Below are 23,953 nucleotides of genomic sequence, written 5' to 3' on the forward strand. Positions count from 1 at the left end.
TCTGTTCTTCCAACCATGATGTCCTTCTCTAGTGCTCATTCTCTCCGAATGATGTGTCCAAAGTAGGCGAGTCATAGCTTGGTGATTCTTGATTCGAGTGATACGTCTGACTTAATTTGTTCCAAAATCGATTTGTTTATCCTGGCTGTCCATGGTATCAATAACATCCTTCTCCAGCACCATATTTTGAATGCATCAATTTGTCTTTTGTCCTGCTTCTTGATTGTCCAGCTTTCGCATCCACATGTAACAACCAAAAAAACCAAGCTGTGTATGAGTCATGTTTTTGTCAATTGTATAATGTTCCTTGACTTGAAAACCTTGTCCAGTGACTTCATTGTAGGTTTTCCCACGGCTATCCTTCGTTTGAGTTGTTGCTGCGTCTGAAGTGATCATCGATCCAAATGGAATGGAAGATTGGAAGATTTCTTTAGCTGGAAGATTTGTTTACCTCTAAGGGCCAGATTAAATCCTCCAGAGAAGTAAAAAGGTTCTCACCCTTTTTAGCCCGGGACTCACTTCTGAGAATGACAATCTGTCTGGGGCCCACCAGAAGTGATGTCAGCAACCTGGAAGTGATGTCATAGCCAGAAATGACATCATCAAACAGGAAGTGATATCACTGTGATGTCAGAGCCAGAAGTGATGTCATCGAGCAGGAAGTTCTTGCCTAGAAACTCAAACTGTAAATGACAAGAGACAGTATTCCAGCTCAGAAGCTTCTTCCAATTCTCCCTGCCCTTGCTACCGTTGCTATCAAGCAAAAAATAAAACTTTGGCTTTGCTGTCTTTGGCTTTGGCTTTGTCTTTGGCTGCTGTCTTGGCAGCCAGACCCGGGATTCCCCCTCACCCCAGCAAAGATATAAAGAGAGGACGTGCTAGCCAGGGCAGGAAAGGATCGTGGAAATTTCAGAGAGGGAGAGAGGTTGTGATGCAGAGGACAAGAACGGCAGTGGGCTGGTGGCGGCAGCAATGCTGCTTTCAAGGCAGGCTCACAAGGGGGGAGATCATGCGGGTCTGCCTCTACTCACCCAAGCCCTGTGTTCAGGTCTCCGCCTACACTCTCCAGTCCAGTCCAGCTGTGGGAGTGGGGGAGCTGCTCTGTCTTGCAATCCCAAGGCAGCCCATCCCATCAAGGCAGCCAAGCTGACAAAGGTTGGTGGGGAGAAGCCTGGCTGGCTCATCCACATCTCTCCCGGTCCTTCTTCATCTGCAATCCAAGCTGCTTTCTTTGCACATGTGCAAGCAGTTACGCCTCAATGCCGGGAAGCTTAAAAAGCCTGGGACGCCCAGGCTTTGCCCACTTCCAAAATGGCACCACCTAGGTCTTTTGCCATCTTCCAAGATGACTGCTGCCAGCTTCTCGTGACCCACCAAGTGGGTCCCAACCCACAGTTTGAGAACCACTACTCCAGAGGATCTGATATGGCCTGCAGGCCAGACTTTGGAGACCTCTGTTCTATAGCATGGAGAGAGGAACCAACTTTTACGAAAGGTTTGCATCAGCCTACTATGGAATCTGTGGCAGCGCAGGGTGAATAGTGCTGATATGCCCTGTAATTGACTGACCTCTGATCGGTGAGGACTCAGTACTGGACCTTCACAGTGATGGCCCCACCAGACTTTGATGCTCTCTCGTGAAGGGAGTTCATGGCTGTTGCTCTCCCAGTTTTTAAGAAAGCCCTAAAAGAAATTTTGTTCTGCCAGGCTTTTGGTGAGGACTACGTTAAATTGCATCTGCTGACTCTTTCATTTTCTGCTTGAGAAGTTTGATTGTATTTCTCTTGTGTTGTTTTTATCTTTTTCTTTGTCATTTTAATTTTATCTTTTTGTGAGCTGCCTTGGGGCCTCTGGGTGAAATTAATGAATGCTTGCATACATGAACCAGATCTGGGGTGTAACCTGAATATGAGCAGGTGGGTGCAACTGGTTTTGCTGTCCTGTGTGCCATTTCCTGAATGCAGGCATGCACATCTTCTCTACTGCCAATTTTTTAAATTAGTTTTGGGTGTCTATAAAAACCCTTCAACTAACTCAGTTATATTCAGATTTTAAACTTCGATATATTGGGCCAGTAAAAAGATTTTCATAGTACCCACTACTGCACAGTTACTTCTCTAGCTCTGTGTGAAGCCTGTCGAGCATTGCCATCTGCTGGGGAGGGAGCTGGGACTGCACAACCCCATTCTAGCCCATGGATGGATCTCTCTCTTTCTCCTTTGGGCCTTAATTATACATGCACAGCTGGAGTTCCCACCTGGGGAAAAATGCCATAGAGCTCTGGCTGTCCCTCTCGCTTTTCATAGGAGGCAATAGCTGTTTTGCCACCATGCTGAGGTCTTGTTGAATGTTTTCTGTAGTATGAAAGTATGAGGTAAGTCCAAAGGAGCAGAGTTACCAGCTGTGATATGCCTCCTTCTGATGAAACACTCCCTGCATCCCACCACACTAGAGAATTACAGGCCAGTCTTCAACCTCCTGTTTCTGGGCAACCTGTCATCAGTATGCATATGCCTCAGCTCCAACTTTCTTTATCTTCTAATGCTGTGGAAGCTGTTGAAACGCTGCCCTAGCAGCACAATCCTATCTTGCGCTGGAACAGTCAGGCCAGGAGTCCTGCGCTGTATCTAGCACAAGATAGGGAACCAAAGTGGTTCAGCTGGAGAAAAGGTGAAGCTCTTCCCCTTACCCCGGATAAGCCACTGCAGCCCCAATGGGTCTCCTCGAACTTGCACCACCTCCTGATGTGGCATAAGTCTGAGGAGAGTGGAGCGGCTTGCAGTCTCTCCACGCTGCTTGGGAATGGGCGCTAGGACCCAGCATATCTGCTGGAACCCAGCCCCACCTCTTGCTTTGCACCTGCCTGCCCTGGGACCGCCCTCTGCACGCCTTCCCTCCCCCTGCCCCAGAACACCTCCCTCCCACCTCCTCCCTGCCCTCCAAAGACCCTTGTGTCAACCAAGCTTGGCTGACGCAAGTGTCCCCTTCGAGGTCAGTGCGGAGGCTGAATTCCACCTCCATGGGCCAGCGCGTGTCCCTGCACCAGCCCAGCCGACTCTCAAGGAGGCGCAAATATGCCTTACGGCACATTTGCAACCCTTGTGGGCCAGCGCAAGGGACGCGCACTGGCCCAAGGAGGCCTTTGAATTGCGCCCTTAGGAGACTAGGAAATTGCCCGCCTTAGGGTGGGCAATCAGCCTGCCCATTGTTCCTGCAACTATATGCTGGTTGCCGTTCTACTTCCAGGCCCAATTCAAGGTGCTAGTTTTGAGCTTTAAAACCCTGTACCACATGACCAGCATATTTGAGGAACTACCTTCTCCCCTACAAACTGACCCATCCCCAAGGTCAGCAGGAGGTTCCTGCTGTGTATGCCTCCTCTGTCAGAAAACAGATTGGCAGCGACAAAGACCATGTGGTGGTGCCTTTATTATAGAACTCCCTCTCAATGAAATCTCATGAGAACTGCTTAATCCCTCCTAGCCTTTTGGTGAGAGTCGAAGACTTTTCTTTTCCACTTGGCCTTCCCTTTGTTCAGATTTTGTTGTTGAATTCCATGTTTTGTTTTAATGTTTTTTATTGCACTGTGCTTTATTATTGCAATCAGTTTATATTTTGTCGTCCCCCCCTTTTTTTGCATTTTACTGTATTCTGAGGGAAAGGTGGGATAGAAATATTTTAATATGTGACAATGTAGTTAAAGACGTGTCTTTACTCGCAGGTAAAAGCTTATGGAGTCATGGTTTGAATTGGGGCTGTGATGGGGGAACGGAGGCCTCTTTGCCATTTTCCCTTCAAAAATGATGCCCCCAAAGCTATTTAAGCATTTAAACTCCATTGTAGGAAACCACCCAGTCTAAATTATTTTCTTATCATGAATTTTCCTGCAAGCCAACAGGTTGACTTGAACAGAAGTGAAAAATGTTTGCAGCTTTAGTGAACCAACTTAGTATTGTTAAGAACATAAGAACATAAGAACAGCCCCACTGGATCAGGCCATAGGCCCATCTAGTCCAGCTTCCTGTATCTCACAGCGGCCCACCAAATGCCCCAGGGAGCACACCAGATAACAAGAGACCTCATCCTGGTGCCCTCCCTTGCATCTGGCATTCTGACATAACCCATTTCTAAAATCAGGAGGTTGCACATACACATCATGGCTTGTACCCCATAATGGATTTTTCCTCCAGAAACTTGTCCAATCCCCTTTTAAAGGCGTCTAGGCTAGACGCCATAACCACATCCTGTGGCAAGGAGTTCCACAGACCGACCACATGCTGAGTAAAGAAATATTTTCTTTTGTCTGTCCTAACCCGCCCAACACTCAATGTTAGTGGATGTCCCCTGGTTCTGGTATTATGTGAGAGTGTAAAGAGCATCCCTCTATCCACTCTGTCCATCCCCTGCATAATTTTGTATGTCTCAATCATGTCCCCCCTCAGGCGTCTCTTTTCTAGGCTGAAGAGGCCCAAACGCCGCAGCCTTTCCTCATAAGGAAGGTGCCCCAGCCCCGTAATCATCTTAGTCGTTCTCTTTTGCACCTTTTCCATTTTCACTATGTCTTTTTTGAGATGTGGCGACCAGAACTGGACACAATACTCCAGGTGTGGCCTTACCATCGATTTGTACAACGGCATTATAATACTAGCCGTTTTGTTCTCAATACCCTTCCTAATGATCCCAAGCATAGAATTGGCCTTCTTCACTGCCGCCGCACATTGGGTCGACACTTTCATCGACCTGTCCACCACCACCCCAAGATATCTCTCCTGATCTGTCACAGACAGCTCAGAACCCATCAGCCTATATCTAAAGTTTTGATTTTTTGCCCCAATGTGCATGACTTTACACTTACTGACATTGAAGCGCATCTGCCATTTTGCTGCCCATTCTGCCAGTCTGGAGAGATCCTTCTGGAGCTCCTCACAATCACTTCTGGTCTTCACCACTCGGAAAAGTTTGGTGTCGTCAGCAAACTTAGCCACTTCACTGCTCAACCCTGTCTCCAGGTCATTTATGAAGAGGTTGAAAAGCACCGGTCCCAGGACAGATCCTTGGGGCACACCGCTTTTCACCTCTCTCCATTGTGAAAATTGCCCATTGACACCCACTCTCTGCTTCCTGGCCTCCAACCAGTTCTCAATCCACGAGAGGACCTGTCCTCTAATTCCCTGACTGTGGAGTTTTTTCAGTAGCCTTTGGTGAGGGACCGTGTCAAACGCCTTCTGAAAGTCCAGATATATAAAGTCCACGGGTTCTCCCACATCCATGCCTGTTGACCTTTTCAAAGAATTATATAAGGTTCGTGAGGCAAGACTTACCTTTACAGAAGCCATGCTGACTCTCCCTCAGCAAGGCCTGTTCGTCTATGTGTTTTGAGATCCTATCTTTGATGAGGCATTCCGCCATCTTACCCGGTATGGATGTTAGGCTGACCGGCCTATAGTTTCCCAGGTCCCCCTTCTTTCCCTTTTTAAAAATAGGCGTGACATTTGCTGTCCTACAATCTTCTGGCACCATGGCCGTTTTGAGGAACAAGTTGCATACCTTAGTCAAGAGGTCTGCAACTTCATTCTTCAATTCCTTAATAACTCTTGGATGGATGCCATCAGGGCCCGGTGACTTATTGATCTTTAATTTATCAATGAGGTCTGAAACATCTTCTCTTTTAACCTCTATCTGACTTAACTCCTCGGTTAGGAGGGGCTGTTCGGGCAGCGGTATCTGCCCGAGGTCTTCTGCCGTGAAGACAGATGCAAAGAACTCATTTAATTTCTCTGCCATCTCTAAGTCTCCTTTTATCTCCCCTTTCCCTCCCTCACCATCCAGAGGGAGGTTAACTCCAGAGGAACAGTTAACTCAGTCATTGTTAAAGGAGAGGTTGTACTGAAAACAGGCATCAACCTTGACTTAAGTGCATTATTATGCATTGGTTTGGGAATGCATTAGCCCCACAGGAATCTTTTTTAAACTATTATCAGGCTTTGGAAGAATAGAAGCTTCAGCACACTATCACTCCATGTGAAGCCAGTTTCCCCTGTCTACCTAACACATAAGATGATTACCATTCATTAGTCGACTCCATGTTACAGTGCACAGAGTTTGCCTTGAGGGTGCTTTGTCTAATTAGTTTTATGGGTAAGTGAGAGGAGTCTTTTTTATTTAAAAAAATGTTCCTTTTGCTCTTCAGGTATGAAGAGGAAATATAGCAACTGCTCAGTGCATCCTTTTACTAGCTAATTTCAGTGCTCTTTCCATGTAAATGAGGAACAAATGAGACAATACACCGGAGATGCACAAACTATCCTGCCACTTCCGCAATCAAATTTGCAGTATTTTGCTGCTGCATTTCAGTGTTAAAAAAAAGACTGGCAGGATATTGTCCACACATTTCCCACTAATTTGGCTCTTATTGAAGGGTTGGTTATTTTCATTGCACAAGGGCAAGGCTTTCATTGCGAGGACAAGGCTTAGACTATTCCACCATGAAGTTTCATTGCGAGGACAAGGCTTAGACTATTCCACCATGAAGTTAGGTGAAGAGATAATCATTGTCTCCTTGTTGAAGCATGAAAGTCACCATCCAACAGAGTTTGGCATGCTTCATCCCTTTCATTTCAGTCTGCTTAAAGATGTATCACCTGGTGTTGGATTGTGGACCAAAAAGGCTTAGTAGCTGTCAATGATTTCAGAACTCTCTTCTCACTGGAAACTAGCCAAAACCTACACCAGAGAATCCTTTGAAGATGTCATAAGACTTCCTTATTTGAGCCAGCATTTAGTAGAAGACGAATACATTAAGTGAGCACTCAGACTGTAGCGTGATCTTCTGTTTAATCTGGCTATTTTTCTCTGTTTTGATGTATCACAAACTGCCCAGTGTGTCTGGTATTGATTGAATCAGCCATTTTAAAAATATGTCTGTGAGTTGCCTTTTCATATTTGACTGTTTCTTGTCTTATGGTTAATTCAAAATACAGGTCAGGAAGTGGTCATTCTGATTTGAGTAACAGTTCCTCAAAGGAAGTTTCGTTCATTAGAACGATGTGGTAGATGCACATTTGCACATTATCAGTCACTTGGTTGTCACTTTTTGCCTGTGGTGTACCTGAGGGTGGACAGGGGGGACAAATGCCCCAGGTACCAGGCTTGGGGGGCAGCACCACAATGCCATCCGCTTCCCTGCGGTGCCCCCCCTTCAGCAGTCAGCCAGCACACTGATCTGAGGGCCGCCTCCTGAAGGCCTTTCCCCTAGAGGCATTCTGAGGCCTGGGGAGGCCGCAAGCAGCTTCCCTGACTCTGAAGGCCTTATAAAGCCCTCAGAGGGCCTTCACAGAGGAAACCAGGAGTGATGTTTTTATGCCCTTAGAAGGCATTCTAAAAGCCAGGGAAGCTGGCGGGGGAGGACTCTGGTAGGAAGGCAGTGGGTGGGGATTGGTGGAGTGGCAGCAGCCTGGCTGATCGGGTGAGTGGCGGCTTGAGGTTGTGGCCCCAGGAAGCACCGGGGCTAGGATCACCACTGCTTTTTGCCAAGTACCATAGTATATGCAATGAGAAACTGTTAGCTTGGGCAGCTATTGTACATTGGACAGTAATAACCAACAGGTCTTTTGTATTGCTGCTAACTGCTGTTATTACTTGCTGCTCTACAGAAGGTGTTTCTGAACAGTAAACACCTGGAATATCAGTGCACTACTATTTCCCCAGATCTGTTTTTTCTCTTTTGTTGCTGCTGATATGTTTTTACCCATTCTTTGTCTTCTGTTACAGAAAATCTTCAGAAGAACTGGATATGGATAAAGTTACAGCAGCTATGGTACTAACCAGTTTATCCACCAGCCCTTTGGTTCGCAGCCCTCCTGTTCGACCCAATGGTAAACACGCATTCCTGTTCGTTTTGAAGACCTTGTGCAAAGCAATTGGGAACTTCCCTTTGAACCTTAACATCTGTCACAAATTTATACAGCATTTTATAAGCATTTCTGCTTATATAAATGTATGCTTCTCTGTACTACGATCATACTGGGAAGGAAATTCTGTGTATCACTTGTCTTGCTGTACTTCTTGTAGTTGCCTACTGCACCCAGGGTGGCCATCCATGGGCTTTGGATGCACCATGTACCTTTTTTTCTGTTGGTGGGAGAAACTGAAAGGGTTATTTTGATCGAATACAGTCAAACGGCAAGGATTAAGAGTACCTCTTCTGTGCCTGCTCTCTCTCATCTGTTGGGATGCAATGAGTGTGCCTCCAATGATGCTTTTCAGCTAACAAAAGAATCGGGGAAATACACTCAGCTGTGTGTAGTTTGCAGAGCATAAGTTTGACGGAGCAATCCTATGCATATCTACTTGGAAGCAAATGACACAGTGTTCAGTGGAGCTTATTTCATTTCAGCCTGAGCTGGTATTTTTACTTTAGTGCAGCACATAGTTTTAGATAGAAAAACAAGAATTCATCCTGTCTATTTTTTAAAAGTTTATATTCACCCTCATTCTTTCAGGCTCTTCTTGTTGCAAAATGTTGGGCTGAGTTTTCTTTCTATTTTTTTTAATAAGCTAGGTTAAGGAAAGCTATGAAACAAGAGAACAGAAATGCCATAATTATAACTGAAAATTTGAACGAAAGGTATTTTTCTCCCTTTGGTTCTGTGAACAAACAGCATTTTTAAGCTTGGAAGTCAATATCACATGTGCTGCCTACATTCATTTTGTTTAATTAATGAAAGTGCTATGCTACTAGGCAGGAGAATTACAACATTGTTTCAGTCATCTTGCAGCCACACTATGCATTAAACATGTAACTTTGGCTGTGTATGTTTTGAGTCTTTTTAAAGCTTTAAACAGCTGCTGTGCTGGGTGATCATGATCATGAATGCAACATGTAGGGAAAGACATTTAACATTCCCCTTGTTCCCCCCCATCCCCCATTACACCAGTGACAACTTCCTTCCTGGAGCAAACAGCAGCCTCAAAGGAAGACATATTGATCAGAGCTGCCGTGTGAGGGTACAGGATAAAATTCCCCTTCCTACACTCCGTGGTTCTAATCCTGTTCTATGCCAACAGTTGCTATTTACATTTTTTAAAAAAACATGCTGGGCCAAACTGTGCATTATAATGCAACTGCTACTTTGGTCAATAGTGTTGACCATGCTTATAAGAATTACAAAATATAGGTGTGCTCCCATATCCACAGGATCCCCATGGATACAGAAACCACAGATATGGGGAAACACCCATTAACAAGTTTTAAAGCCTTACCATGGTGAAAATCTTCTTGCTTTTCAGACTAATGTGCTGCTGATAGCACATTGCAAGCTGCCTTCTGGCAGCTGGAATACTTGAAAAAACTCAGTCAACAGGAAGCATTAATGAGTGTGCGAGGGTGTGTGGTTCCCCATATACACAGATCCATGGATAATTGAAACCACGGATATAGGATCTGCAGATATGGGAGCCCACCTGTATTTAGCTCAGTTATAGTACTTAACCAGTAATATAATAATAATAATAATAATAATAATAATAATATACAGTATTTATATACCGCCTTTCTTGGTCTTTATTCAAGACTTTATTCAAGGCGGTTTACACAGGCAGGCTTATTAAATCCACGCAGGGATTTTTACAAATTGAAAGAAGGTTCTCTCTTTCAAGAACCACCACATTCAAGGTGTTACACTCCAATCTGGTTTAACATTCTGGCCTCCATCCTCCCACGCTCCGAGCAGATGGAACAGCTCAGCTGCAGCTTGCCTGCTGCTTCAAGGTCGTACGGTGCCGGTGGCCTCGAACTGGCAACCTTGTGGATGTTAATCTTCAGGCAAATGGAGGCTCTACCCTCTAGACCAGACCTCCTGCCCTACCAGTACTCAACCAGTACAATTATAGCCTGGCAGTACAGGCATGTGTCACTTAACAACCTTCTGCTTAATGACGGACTGCATATATGACCATGGTCAAAGCACAAGGAAGCTCTTAATGAGGCAGTCAGGTCTCCCATAGCCTGCAGCAGAGTGTTTGTTTACACAACAAAAAGGCCCTTTAATGTAAGAAGAGGCAGTCTATCTCCAGTAGCCTGTGCAGTCAGCTAGTGTGTGGCAGGGAGTGCCTGTTTACACAACAGAGGCACTAGATTGAGCTGAATGTTCACAAATTGTTAGCAGCTTCCCCAAGAGTGTTCACTCTCAGAAGTGGAAAAGATATTTCTGTAGGTATCCTCAATTAACCACATTTTCAAAAGGTAGACAATAAAATTGTAGCAAGTCAGTTTTACAAATAGAATCTTTTTTCACAAATCTTATTAGGGGTGCTTCATGTCTGATATTTGTTATACAGATATTGCTTCTCTGTGTCAAAAGCTACACCAAAGAAAGAATGAGTCAGGATGCTAGGAGGAAAGCTAATCTAAGACAGAATCAGAGAGTCAGAATTGGTGGACAAGCTGGTGCCATTGTTACCTAAGCAAAGCCTAGCCTGAACAGAAATGTATTAGTCTTTTATTGAGGAGAAATTGATGGCCAGCCTGCATTTCGCAGGGGGGAGGAGGGTTGGAAGGATTACTCCCATATCTGGGAATACTTTACTGCCTAGGGAGATGCATGAACCTGTAGCCCTGGTAGCTCACTACACAGGCCAGCTGTACACAAAATCATGGATTCCCATTTCTAGCCCACCAGGTCCCAATACACGGTAGAGTAAAACTGTGTATGTGCCATCATGTGCATTAAGCACACATGATAGTTCTTATGGGCTGTACACTGTATGTATACCCCTTGGGAAACATATCGCGCAATAAAACAGACTCATGTGCTTATTGTATCTGTAGACCAGCATTTGCCAAACTGTGGGTTGCGACCCATCAGTGAGTCACGATGCAGTGTGCAGTGGGTTGCAACCCCATGTGCAATACTTTGCTGCAAAGCCTTTCTGGGAGCCCCTGCTTCTGGATCACGTTGGGCCCGCAACCCACTCGCAGAAGCAATCCAGAAGTAAATCGGAAATCTTTTCTGTGAACTGGAAGTAGCTTATGGTCACTTCTGCAAGGCATTCTGGGGCACACAGTGGCCAAAGGAGTTGGTCGTGGGCCTGGGGTAACCCAGAAGCGGCTTCCGGAGGTTCCTGGAAAGGCTTTGCAACAAGGCATTGAGCATGGGGTCGAAACCCGCCATGTAGGACGAGGGTTGTAAACTACTGATCTAGACCATTGTTTGTATGTCCTCCCTATTTGTGTGTGATTCCATTACGACCCTTCACAGGCATGTGGTGTTCCAAATTCCTTTGCGAAAAATGTGGTCACGTGTTGCTTTATGTAGTGCTGTCTGACTAAATTTTGTTTGTGTGTGTGTGTTTTTTTTAATCTACTCTCATTATTCCAGAATCCTTAAATGGATCTTGGAAAGAAGGAGGATTTGTGCCTTCAAGTACCAGCAGTAGTGGGTACTGGAGCTGGAGTGCTCCCAGTGACCACTCCAACCCTTCCACTCCATCGCCACCTCTTTCTGCTGACAGCTTCAGGCCATTTCGGCTACCCTCTCAGACAGATGATGGCATTGATGAGACAGAAACCAGCAGTCTCCTCTTTGATGAGCCCATTCCCAGAAAAAGAAAGGTGAGACTGATAAAGGACAATCTTTTGAAGTATCCTTTTTGGTAATTCACAAAGGCTGTGTATCCTGCCTCTTCCCATGTGGTTATTTTGAGCTCAATTTTGTCATTTTTCTGCTCTCTAAACCTAGATTTTGCACATAATTCCACAGTTAATATTTTTTTTCTTCAAGCATAATATAGAATGGTCACATCTCACCAGGTCCAGTCTCTGTAATTCATATGAATATATGAAGTTGCCTTATGCTAAGTCAGACCAATGACTCATCAAGTTCTATATTGTCTGCATACTTATTGGCAGTGGCTCTCCAGGATTTCAGACAGGGGTCTTTTCCAGCCTTGCCTGGATAGGCCAGAGATTGTACGTAGTATTATCTATACTCCTGCTGTGCTACAGCCCTTCCTTATTCATGTAGTATGTACACACTGGGTATGTGTTGAGGAATCCCTGTGTATACATAAGTATAGGTGGATTGTTTCTTTCAGATAAGCAGGAAAAAAAGGAAGGGTAGCAGCAGGAAAAAAAAACAGAACAAAGGGAGAGGCAGGCAACAAGTTAGTGACTAAATTTAATAAATTTAGCAATTTATTTGTGAAGGATGCTCAACATGTTTTGATCAAGGGTTTTTCTTTGGACACTGACATGGATTAATTTTATTATTGGACTTTAAAATAGCATATCACTGTTCATCCTCCCAGATTTCCAAAAGGTAAATATCAGCTATCTGATGATGCACAATATTGATTAGCATAAGTTCAGAGTTGTCCATGCAATATTTTATCATATATATTTTCTTTTTGAAGACACACTGGATCTGTTTGGCAACACTGCATTATATCCTAAAATTGTCTTCCATGAGTGCAAGGGGTGAATGGCAATTTTTGCAGTCTTCCCTTCCCTTTGCAGCCTTTTGAATCTTTTAGGAAAATGTGTTCCTAAGAGTTGAGGGGTCCCTCAAGAGCAGATAAGCAAGGAGCGAAGACAAGAGCAGTGAAAATTACTCCTCTTGCCTTGCACAAACAGGGTTTTTTTTGTTTCTGTTTGCAGAGCACAATCTTATGCTACAACCCTTTGTGTTTATTTTAATGTCTATTTTTGATACATATCATTTTAATTTTAGTGCTCTTTTCCCAGTGTGTTTTGACCCTTTCACAAATAAATTGCAATAAATAACAGGACAAATAATAGTAATTGTAATACAAGAGTAACATTGTTTGATGACTTTGGGTCAGGTCCATGTTTTCACACAGAAATGCATTCCTTACAGATGACTAGAGAAGTTAGCTACTATTTGTCACACTAATACGAATTCAAAGTTTTTTAAAAATTCATTATTTTAACAGGGTTACATATCGTTACACCTACATCATTCTGTATTTTAATTATGTGCTTGATTTGGATTTATTTTAGAATAGTTGTAAGCAGAATAATAATAATAATAATAATAATAATAATAATAATAATAATAATAAACTTTATTTATATCCCGCCCTTCTCCCTAAAGGGACCCAGGGCGGCTATGGCCAATTTAAGAACATGACCCAATTTAAGAACATGACCCAGTTTGTGATCCATCAAACTACTGTGTGAAGAAATTATATGATGTTTATGCTCCCTTGTGTTCAATTTTCAGAATTCCATGAAAGTGATGTTTAAATGTCTTTGGAAAAACTGTGGAAAGGTTCTGAGCACAGCTGTTGGTATTCAGAAACACATCCGGACCATTCACCTTGGGTAAGATTACCATTATTCCTTCTAACCAAGGACATACTTTTGCACCAACCCTAACCATGGTTTCAGCAGTAAATCTGATTGAATTCACTGGGAGCTATATCAAAATAAGAATACTGAGAAACTAGCTGTGAATGTTTTCATGGTAAGTGGTTCCTGTGATTCAAGTGAGTGACCTACTGTGTGCTTCTTCGTTATGTGCAGCTGCATTAGCCACTCAAGTCTTTTTAATCTACCTCTGTGCACCATATATTGTCAATTTATTAATCAACATGAGCCCCAAAGGTAAGCCATTTATCCTAGAATAAAGATTCTGGGTGAATGCAATCCGCAGAAACAAGTGGTAAGGTTTTCTGGTGTATGGCTCAGGCTGTGTGTGAGAGCATATTGAAAATTTCCTTGCAGAGAGGAGACCTTCCCTGCACATAGAAAAATAGCATGCTGGGAAGAAGGCCAAACTGAAACCTTTTCTCTGTCATGCTAGTTTTTTATATTCAAATAAAACACTTTTCAAATATAGGATCCCTGAGCTGCAGCCTGAAGTGATAATCCAGGAAAATATTTGATTTTGCTGAAAGTATAAATAGGTCCTAAGTCAGTGACAGAATCAAAACAAAATGTAGGCCACGTCCCAGAAACCTCTTTCCTCATGCAGGGCAGCTGTTTGTCACAGATACAAACATTTTGGTCAAAAATTCAAGCAGCGGCTGAATAATTTGTTCAAACATTTGTTTATATAGCAGGCTGTGTGTACAGCTTGAACATGCCATGTGCTAATTCCCCCCCACACACACACACACTGGTGCCCCCTTTAGATCATAACCTTACAGCACAATCCAGTTTCTCCTTCATTCTCTTTCTTCTGCATAGCTCACTACATGCAACCACCAGTACAAAATATTCACAACAGGCACACAAGCACAAAAAGGCAATACCAAGAAAGAGGAATATTTATAGTTGTTTTGTATAGAGCACATACTGTATGTTACTAGTGTCTGCTCCCAGTGTTCCAGATTCCATTCCCAGTGTCTCTAGGTAGGACTGGTAAAAATACCCCTGTCTGAAATGCTGGTGAGCTCTTGTCATTCAGTGCAGACAATGCTGAATTGGACCAATCAATGACTCAGAATAAGATGGCTTCCTCTGTTCGTGTTCTCCATGTTATTTATGTGACTCTATAATGCATCAGTTTTGTCTTACTGTAACAAATTTAGTACACTACAAATAACTTCTTGTTCTCTACTTGATTTAGGCGTGTAGGAGAATCTGACTACAGTGATGGAGAGGAAGATTTTTACTACACAGAGATACGTCTAAACACTGAATCGGTAGCTGACAGCTTAAATAGTATCTCTCCCGTCTCCCCATCTCTAGCATCTCCTCCTTCTTTTCCAACCCAAGATGTGAGCAAAAGTGAACTGTCATGTCCCAAAACAGATGCTAAAGGGATGGTGCCTCTAAGCCGTTCAGCTCCCACCAACCTCTACCTCGTCCACTCTGACCACGCTTATCAGGTAAAGTTCTTTTCACTCAGAAGGGGCACATGTTGGCAACTTTCAGTCTCGAAAGACTATGGTATCGCGCTCTGAAAGGTGGTTCTGGAACAGCGTCTAGTGTGGCTGAAAAGGCCAATTCGGGAGTGACAATCCCTTCCACACTGGGAGCAAGTGCAGTCTGTCCCTGGTCTGTCTCCCTGGCTATGGGCCTTCCTTCTTTGCCTCTTAGCCTCAGACTGTTGGCCAAGTGTCTCTTCAAACTGGGAAAGGCCAAGCTGCACAGCCTGCCTCCAAGCGGGCCGCTCAGAGGCCAGGGTTTCCCACTTGTTGAGGTCCACTCCTAAGGCCTTCAGATCCCTCTTGCAGATGTCCTTGTATCGCAGCTGTGGTCTACCTGTGGGGTGCTTTCCTTGCACGAGTTCTCCTTAGAGGAGATCACAACTGCATAGTCTCATGATTGTAATACATCACGGCATTAATACTTTTAGTTCAAGACTAAAGCTCTGAAAGATTCATCGGAGAGGGCTTAGGGTTTTTACAGCCCGCTTATGATTACGTTGTTCAGTAGGGTGGAAGGCTTAATGTTATTTTGTTTCAGTGCTGGCAAGAGTTTATAAATGCAGAAGTGAAAGGTAATAGTAGACTGTTTACAGGATATAAGCAGTATGTTCAAATCAGAGAAAATGGTCTACTCTCTTTTGTTTTTCTTCACAAGTATTCATAAAGTAAGCAAGACATTTAAGAACACAGACCTGCTAGGTCAGAGAAAAGGTTCTACGTCATTCATCATTCTGCTTTCCGCAGTAGTCAACTAGATGCTTCCAGAAAGCCCACAAACAGGGCATGAAGTCAGTGGTCCTCTCCCCACTATTGCACCCCCAAAACATAGCCACCATGGCTAATAACTACCCATGGACCCATTTGCTATGAATTTGTCTTTCAAAGGCATTTAAGCCAGTGGCCATTATTGCAACTTGTGACAGTGAGTTCTGTCAACTAATTATGGGTTATATCCTGTTGCTTCATCCACAGGTACTACAGAAATCACTTCCATTCTTTCAAGAGGGGCAATTTCCACAGAGACCTCTCCCCCAAATGCCACATCCCATTCTGCTCCAGAGAGAACCTTGAACTCTCAGGAGTGTATTTTCAGGGGCTGTGGCATATGCTGTGGAAAAGAGAATTGAAAAGTTCACTTCTGAGAACTACTTTCTTCATGAGCTAGGGGTAGGATACAACCATATATGCTGAGTAAAAAAGTACAATTTTCTGCCTTTTTCATCTGTTTCATGAAGGCAGAGGAAAGAGTTTTGCCTTCTTTTTTTTTTATACTGCATTGCCAAAACAGAATTCAGAGACCCTTTGGCATCATACATTTTTCTACTAACATGGGATGCTAGAAATCATGGCCTTGGAGAAGTCAGCACTACTCTGAATCCTTTGGCCTTCTGTGTTGAAAAAAACCTCATTTAACAGGCTTGAGGAATATAGTTTACCTCTCCTTAGATATAAGTTCCATGTGCTGATTTTTTCCCCCCCAAAAAGCCAGAAAACCCCCAGTATAATCATTCACCTTCCCACCCTTTTTAATGGGGAAAAATCCACAACTTTCAATCTGGAAGACTGAACTGTAAATGAGAGGAGAGGATATTACGTTTTTAATACAGGTCATGGCACGTTATCCATGGGGATTCTGTTTCGGAACCCACAGTGAATAAAAATATCAGCGGACACCAAATCATTGGAAAAAGATCCTTTAAAGACCCACTTCCTATTTCCTTATTTCTCTATTGTTGCCCCAGAATGCATTGGTATAGGTACTATACTGCATTCAGTCACTAGATGGGGTGAATAATGGAATCTAATGGAATGAAATTATAATTATTTAACAGCACCAAGGTAGGAAATTGGATTTTGGTGCTTTTTCCCCTTGTTGCAAGGTATTTAAAGGTGGGCCTCAGTATCAGTGGTGAGTCAAATCAGTGAATGCCAAGGTCCCACCAGTGTATACTTCACAGTGTATACTTCAAGAGATATTTTATTTTTTCTGTAATTGCAATTAAATCCTGAAAGATCTCTATACACTATCTAGTTGTTCTTCTTCCTCTCTCTCTCTCTCTCTCTCTCTCTCTCTCTCTCTCTCAGAACTATATATATTTCTGCCTTGCAGGTACAACACATCTTCTCCATAAGGTTGTCAACTCAGCCTGATATTTTTAATTTGTTGCTTCAACCAATTGATACTATAGATAACATCATGCTTGCTCTTGTTCATCTGTTGTTCTTTTTATCATTGTGAGATAATTGATGCCTGAAGTGAGCAAATATTCTTTTTCCCCCAATATTGATGTTTATTTTTGAATGTTATTTTTATAAGATCAGAGTATTTAAATATTCTTCATTGGGTTTGCATATACAGGTATGCTGCCATATCCGCAGGAGATATGTTCCAGGGACCTCCCACGGATGCAGAAACTGCAGACATGGAGAACCCTGTCCCTGCACCCCCCCCCACATGCCCATTAATGTTATTTAAATGCTTACCAGACCAAAAATGTTCTTGCATTAATGGGTCACTATAAGCATACAAGTTTAGAGCAATGAGCAGGCTGACTGCCAACAGCCTGAACACTTGAAAAGACTAGATCAAGATTAGCAGGAAATGGAAGATAACTGATTCATGTAAAAATCAATCTAGTTTTTCTAAGTGTTCAGGCTGCCAGGAGATAGCCTGCACGTTGCTATAAGCTTGTATGCTTATACCAACCTGTAAAGCAAGAACATTTTCAGTCCAGTAAGTATTTAAATAGCGTTAATGAGTGCATGTCCCCTACCAGATCCACGGATAATTGAAACTGCTAATACTGGATTCATGTATACGGGGACCTGACAGTATTAGCAAATCCTGTATCTCTCATAAATTGCAACAAATACAGTTCTGACTCTGCTTTCACTGAATATCATCATCCATCCAACTGCACAGAAGGTAGAACACCATCCAACACAATCTCTTGTTCATATTGAAACGGATTTGCAATTCATTGGAATGTGGCAGTCTAAGATAATTGTATAAAGAAAGATTTTGTATAAAGAAGATCAGTAATTGATTGATGTTTTTTAAACAGGCCACACCTCCTGTGAACATTCCAGGGTCCACCAAGTTCACGCCCAATGGAAATAGCTTTAGTATCTCTTGGCAGTCACCACCAGTTACCTTCACTGGCATTCCGGTAAGTAGAAAACCAGCAAATAAAAAAATGGGAGAGATTGTGTTCACTCCAGGTGTTCACTCCTGTCAGGTGAATATTTCTTGCAGAAAGGTACTTTTCTCTTCCCATCATTTCATTCCAATGATATATGGATGCATCACTGGAATAGAAAAAGAGACTAGAGGGATTTGTTGGGAGCAACTGATCAAAGTATTTCAGCTGTGAATCAATTAATGCACAGTTTTCAAACTTTTTACTGCCACAGCCCACTTCATCGGCTGGTGGATCATGAACACCTTGCAGCTTCTGGGTCATACTCCAGAATGCAAGGCCACAAGGCATTCTGGGGCACGACATGGCCCAGAATGCTTGCAGCTTCTGAGCCGTGCCAACCTTATGACCCACCAAAATTCAGGTAATGACCCACAGACTGAGAACTGCTGAACTAATGTTTCTCTTATGTCTTGGGTCGTATACCTCCTTTATAGCATTCTGTACCAAAATGTTGCCCCGTATCAGTAGAGCTCTGCATAGGAAACACTTCCTTTTATTCCAAAATTATAATGATAATATTGAATGGTATTACACAGCTCCACTAGCTTGCTGGCTTTCGGCCTCCACCAGTAGCGTTGTTTCTGTTGACTTTCTGAGATCCATTATCATATAGAAGGGGAGGGAGCATTGCTCAGTAGTGGTTCAATCTAGCAAGTCTAGGTCGGGCTGGGAAGGATTGGTGGAGAGCTAATACCAATCAGTCCAAAATCTTGGCAGGCCTTGCTAAAACGATCCATGAGCTGCTGGAGATCTTTGGCAGAGTGGGTAGTGACAGCTGCATAGTCAGCAAAGAGGAAGTCACACAGACATTTCAGCTGAACTTTGGACTTTGCTCTCAGTCTGGAGAAGTTGAAGAGCTTTCCGTCTGATCTGATAGATGCCTTCTGTTGCGGTTCCAAAGGCATGCTTCAGCAGGACAGCGAAGAAAATCCCAAACAAGGTTGGCACAAGAACACAGCCCTGCTTCACTCCGCTTCGGATGTCAAAAGGGGTCTGATGTGGAGCCATCGAAGACAACAGTGCCCTTCATGTCCCTGTGGAAAGATCTGATGATGCTGAGTAGCCTGGGTGGACATCCGATCTTGGGGAGAATCTTGAAGAGGCAGTCCCTGCTGACCAGGTCGAAAGCCTTCATGAGATCTATGAAGGCTATAAAGAGTGGCTGTTGTTGTTCCCTGTATTTCTCCTGCAGTTGTCTAAGGGAGAATACCATATCAGTGGTGGACCTGTTGGCTCGGAATCTGCACTGCGATTCTGGATAGACGCTCTCTGCAAGTACCTGGAGCCTCTTTAGTGCAACTCAGGCAAACAGCTTTCCTACAACGCTAAGGAGAGAGATGCTGCGGTAGTTGTTGCAGTCACCCCTGTCACCTTTGTTCTTGTACAGCGTGATGATGTTTGCATCCCTCATGTCTTGAGGTACTCCACCTTCTCTCCAGCAGAGAGAGAGGATTTCAAGCAGCTCAGTGACGATGATCTCTTTGAAAACACAGGTCATGGTTCAGGATGTGGACTGACCTCCCTGCATTACAATCTCTGCGCATGAACTGGAGGTTGTCCATGACTTTGTGTACCTTGGCTCAACAATCTCCGACACTCTCTCTCTCAATACCGAGCTAAACAAACGCATCAATAAAGCAGCTACCACATTTTCCAGACTCACAAAGAGAGTCTGGTCCAACAAGAAGCTTACAGAACATACCAAGATCCAGGTCTAAAGAGCTTGCATCCTGAGTATACTTCTGTACTGCAGCGAGTCATGGACTCTTCGCTCACAACAGGAGAGGAAACTGAACGCTTTCCACATGCGCTGCCTCTGACGCATCCTCAGCATCACCTGGCAGGACAAAGTTCCAAACAACACAGTCCTGGAACGAGCTGGAATCCCTAGCATATATGCACTGCTAAAACAGAGACGCCTGCGTTGGCTCGGTCATGTCGTGAGAATGGATGATGGCCGGATCCCAAAGGATCTCCTCTATGGAGAACTCGTGCAAGGAAAGCGCCCTACAGGTAGACCACAGCTGCGTTACAAGGACATCTGCAAGAGGGATCTGAAGGCCTTAGGAGTGGACCTCAACAAGCGGGAAACCCTGGCCTCTGAACAGCCCGCTTGGAGGCAGGCTGTGCAGCTTGGCCTTTCCCAGTTTGAAGAGACACTTGGCCAACAGACTGAGGCAAAGAGGCAAAGAAGGAAGGCCCATAGCCAGGGAGACAGGCCAGGGACAGACTGCACTTGCTCCCAGTGTGGAAGGGATTGTCACTCCCGAATCGGCCTTTTAAGCCACACTAGACGCTGTTCCAGAACCACCTTTCAGAGCGCGATACCATAGTCTTTCGAGACTGAAGGTTGCCAACTAACAACAACAATACCAATCAGAAGAGATAATACTGAAACTGGAAGAAATAAGTGGTAGGCAGTTTCCTATGTAATCCCAATACAGTAATATCTTCATTAGGACCAGCTCAAATGTGATATAGTGGGCAAGCTTTTGAGTTTCCCAGAACTTTCAGACTGAATATCAAGCAAAGTAACAGAAAAGCAAGGGCAGGGTGACTAGCATGATGGAAAACCCAGAAGTCTACCATTTGTAACTGCCTTCAAGGTGAAACTCAGGAGGTATTAATGGGTACCTAATTAGATTAGTTGGTGCTTATTGTAAAATGGATTTCAGGTTGCACCGAGGACACCAAGGGATAAAGGCACAACAAAAACTGTTCCCCCCATTAAAAAATATTGAATAAAAGCTAGCTGTCTCAACCCAAAAGCTTGTTTGTAGTTTTATGTTGGTTTTCATTAAGTTATTCCCTTAACTGCAGTGCCACTAGTTTTTTTCCCCCCAATAGACCACAATTGGCCACTTTGCATTTTTTTATATACATATTGCTTTTTGTTGTTCTGCTGTCTGATTACTTATGCCCCTTTTGTTTCCCATTTCCCTTGCCCTGTTGTTATGCCTCGCATAGCCCCTAATTCCAATTACTCCTGTAAGTAAATGAATGGAATTCAGTTTTTTTTATTAAAATAATTGTTTTAGCATTTAAATTATCACTATCTGATTACAACTCTCTTTCTATATCAAAGCATTTTTCCTGAGGCAACACGTTCAGAATTTTCCATTCCTCGCAAGGGCATGCTGGTTATACAAAACCTCTGCTTTCTGACAATGTGAATTAGACACCGATAAGGTGCTGCCTGCTTCTTCTCTCTTCACCCACTGAATCACAAAAGCCTCTTACTGTCAACCTTTGGCATGTCTTGGAGGTTTTCTGTAGAGTCTGTGGTCTCCTGCAGAGCTGATAAAAAATGAAAGTAGCTGAATCAATTACATTGCATTCTGCCAATGAATATTTATTAAATTCCATCAAGGAACAGCTAGCAGTGAAAGACATCATGCTGGCAGCAATTTGAACAAGAGTGTCTTAACAGAGCATGCTGTGCATAAAATACTCCCAAAATTTGATTTCATGACAATACGGTTGATCTGGAGTCATTATAAAGGCAGTTTGTTCTCTGTGGCACTGCAGAAAATTGGCACAAGTGGCACAAGGAATCCAAGAATCTCATTAGTCACTCTTTAAACCAGATACTGAAGGCAACTGGATTAAGCTTGTAGGTATTCAGTGTGCTTCAAGCAATAACAGTGATCTTTTGTCCGAAGTGATTGGCCATTCCCAAAAGAACTTCAGCAAAAAGAAATCAGATAATTGTTTTGGCAAGTTAGGAAGTACCAGTGATACTTCTGTTGTTGCTGTTTTTGAATCTTAAAATTATAATACACAGTTGTATGTGTGTCAACTTATTTGTTTACACAAAATTCTTGTAAGCATAATTCAGATGCACACTAGAGGATGTTGGTGTATGTTACACTGAGGTACCAGTCATGTTTCATTGTGTGTGTTTAAACTGAAAGGCTTTTAGTCCCAAATAGTTTCCAAGTCAGATTAACCCATTTTTGCCCAGCCCACAGGTGTATACGTTTGGTCCCTGTTGCGTATATACAACATCAGGCAGAAATGACTTAAATAATAGTTCTGCTTTGTTCTGCATGCGTCAGACCTCATCTGAAGAACAGTATCCAGGATGCTGCATGTTACAAAGGGCATAAAATTGAGCACAGGCAAGAGCAGTTAAGAAAGGGTTCTGGAAAACACGTTGTATGTGAAAGGTTGGTTTCCCTGTTTTCAGCCACATGTCCTGTATGTCTCATAAGAACAAGTGGGAGATAACCCTAAACTGTTCTGGAAGCTCATTTTTCAGATTTCAAAGCTTTTTGTTTACCACTTAACAAAAGTTCAGAAGCTCTTAAAGTTTTGCAGCAAGAGAACTGAAGCCAAACTCTTGCCCTGAGACAATGTTCTTAATTCTCAGTAGACTCAGGAGTACTGCTAGCAGTAGATTCGCATTGTGAATGTTAGGCAAATACCACTCTCTTTAATTCATGGTGACCTCATTGCTCCTGGGAGTGTACACTTTGTCCCTCATGCTGCCACTATGAAGGTGGTGCAGATGAAGGCAGCACCAATAGTGGAACGCACTGTAGAAGCTGGGCAAATAGTGGAACTCTCAAAAACCTTGTTGAGATACTTTGGGCTTCAGGAAAAAAAACATCTCAATAGGATCAGGTAACCCTTCGGAGACCCTTGTCCCAAACTGTTTATGGCTTTAAAGGTTAAAATCAACAATTGCAGTTGTGCCCAGAAACAAATTGGAAGCCACTGTGTGGACAAGAGGTGTTCCTTTCTACTAAATTGGTGCATTTGTCATCAGATGTAGTTTTCAAACAGTCTTCAAAGGCAGCCCCATCTAAGTATATTGCAATAGACTAATCTAAATGTTATCAGGATGTGCATGACTATGGCAAGATCCTGTTTTTCCAGGGAAGACTGTAGCTGGTAAATCTAAAGTCAATTAAAAATTGAGACAAGTTACAGAGAAAACGTGGAAATCCATCTGTAAAACTAGATCGAATCACTGCAGACTTGATCCTTTAGGGGAAGTGCAACAATGTCCAGAATAGGGTGAACTTTATACCATAAATTGAAACAGCAGGTTTTTGATGGGTTTTAGAGCAGGAGTGCTTTGATTATATAAAACCTAAACTCCCCGTATCTACCACCTTCTGGGATTATCTGCACAGTATAATCTACTGCTTTAATCTATTAATGCTTCCCATTTCATGGCATTTTTTATCAATGTGTATAATTCTGTTCCAGAAGAACTCGTTGAAGCTGGAAGACTGAAAACCTATCAGCAACTATATCTTGGACAGATAATACATTTAGTGATAATACATATCAGCAATTATATCTAGACAGATAATACAATCAGTGGTTTTGCTAGGGTAGATTTCTTTCATGTCAGCAGCTGGTTCTTTTGCCTAATTTTATAGGCAAAAGAAAATAAATAGGGTGGTTTATATACTAGGGTGGACTCATCTTGCTAGTCGATTTAATATGAATTGTTCTGATATTTTTGTCTTTCACTGCACAAATCAGATTGAGATGCCAAGACTTCACGACCTCTTTTGTAGATTCATTAATAGTCTGTCCGTTGAGCAGCTGTCCTCCTGTTTATCATGTGATAAACATCTTGCCCTTCTCATCCTGCAAATTGCAATGTCCTAGGAAATGTGACCAATTGCCAGAGAGATATTGCCAGATACTTAAAGCATCTATTACTTCTGTTGGATTTACATAACAGTGCCACAAAAGAACAGGAAGTCCAGTGTTTAAAATACAGGAAGTTGGATTCAGATTAAATCTTGGAAAGAAATAGCTATATAAACAACTGTTGTGCTTGGGAGCAAGCTGCTCATGAAATGTTTTCAGAGAATGTCCATGTAGCCCGCTGC

The 23,953-nt window shown here is 43.1% G+C and overlaps 1 protein-coding gene across 1 annotated transcript in view; it reads left to right on the forward strand.

Annotated features, from left to right (window-relative positions):
- Positions 1 to 23,953, forward strand: part of ZNF704 (zinc finger protein 704) — a 68,168-nt gene that overhangs the window by 40,303 nt on the left and 3,912 nt on the right. Inside the window, exons 3-7 of the mRNA XM_066625644.1 lie at positions 7,771 to 7,874; positions 11,379 to 11,611; positions 13,242 to 13,342; positions 14,592 to 14,853; positions 17,961 to 18,065. Coding sequence (XP_066481741.1) covers positions 7,771 to 7,874; positions 11,379 to 11,611; positions 13,242 to 13,342; positions 14,592 to 14,853; positions 17,961 to 18,065 — 805 coding nt within the window. The remainder of the gene's footprint in view (positions 1 to 7,770; positions 7,875 to 11,378; positions 11,612 to 13,241; positions 13,343 to 14,591; positions 14,854 to 17,960; positions 18,066 to 23,953) is intronic.

The sequence above is a fragment of the Tiliqua scincoides genome, chromosome 4, assembly GCF_035046505.1.
Source record: "Tiliqua scincoides isolate rTilSci1 chromosome 4, rTilSci1.hap2, whole genome shotgun sequence".
Classification (NCBI taxonomy): Eukaryota; Metazoa; Chordata; class Lepidosauria; order Squamata; family Scincidae; genus Tiliqua; species Tiliqua scincoides.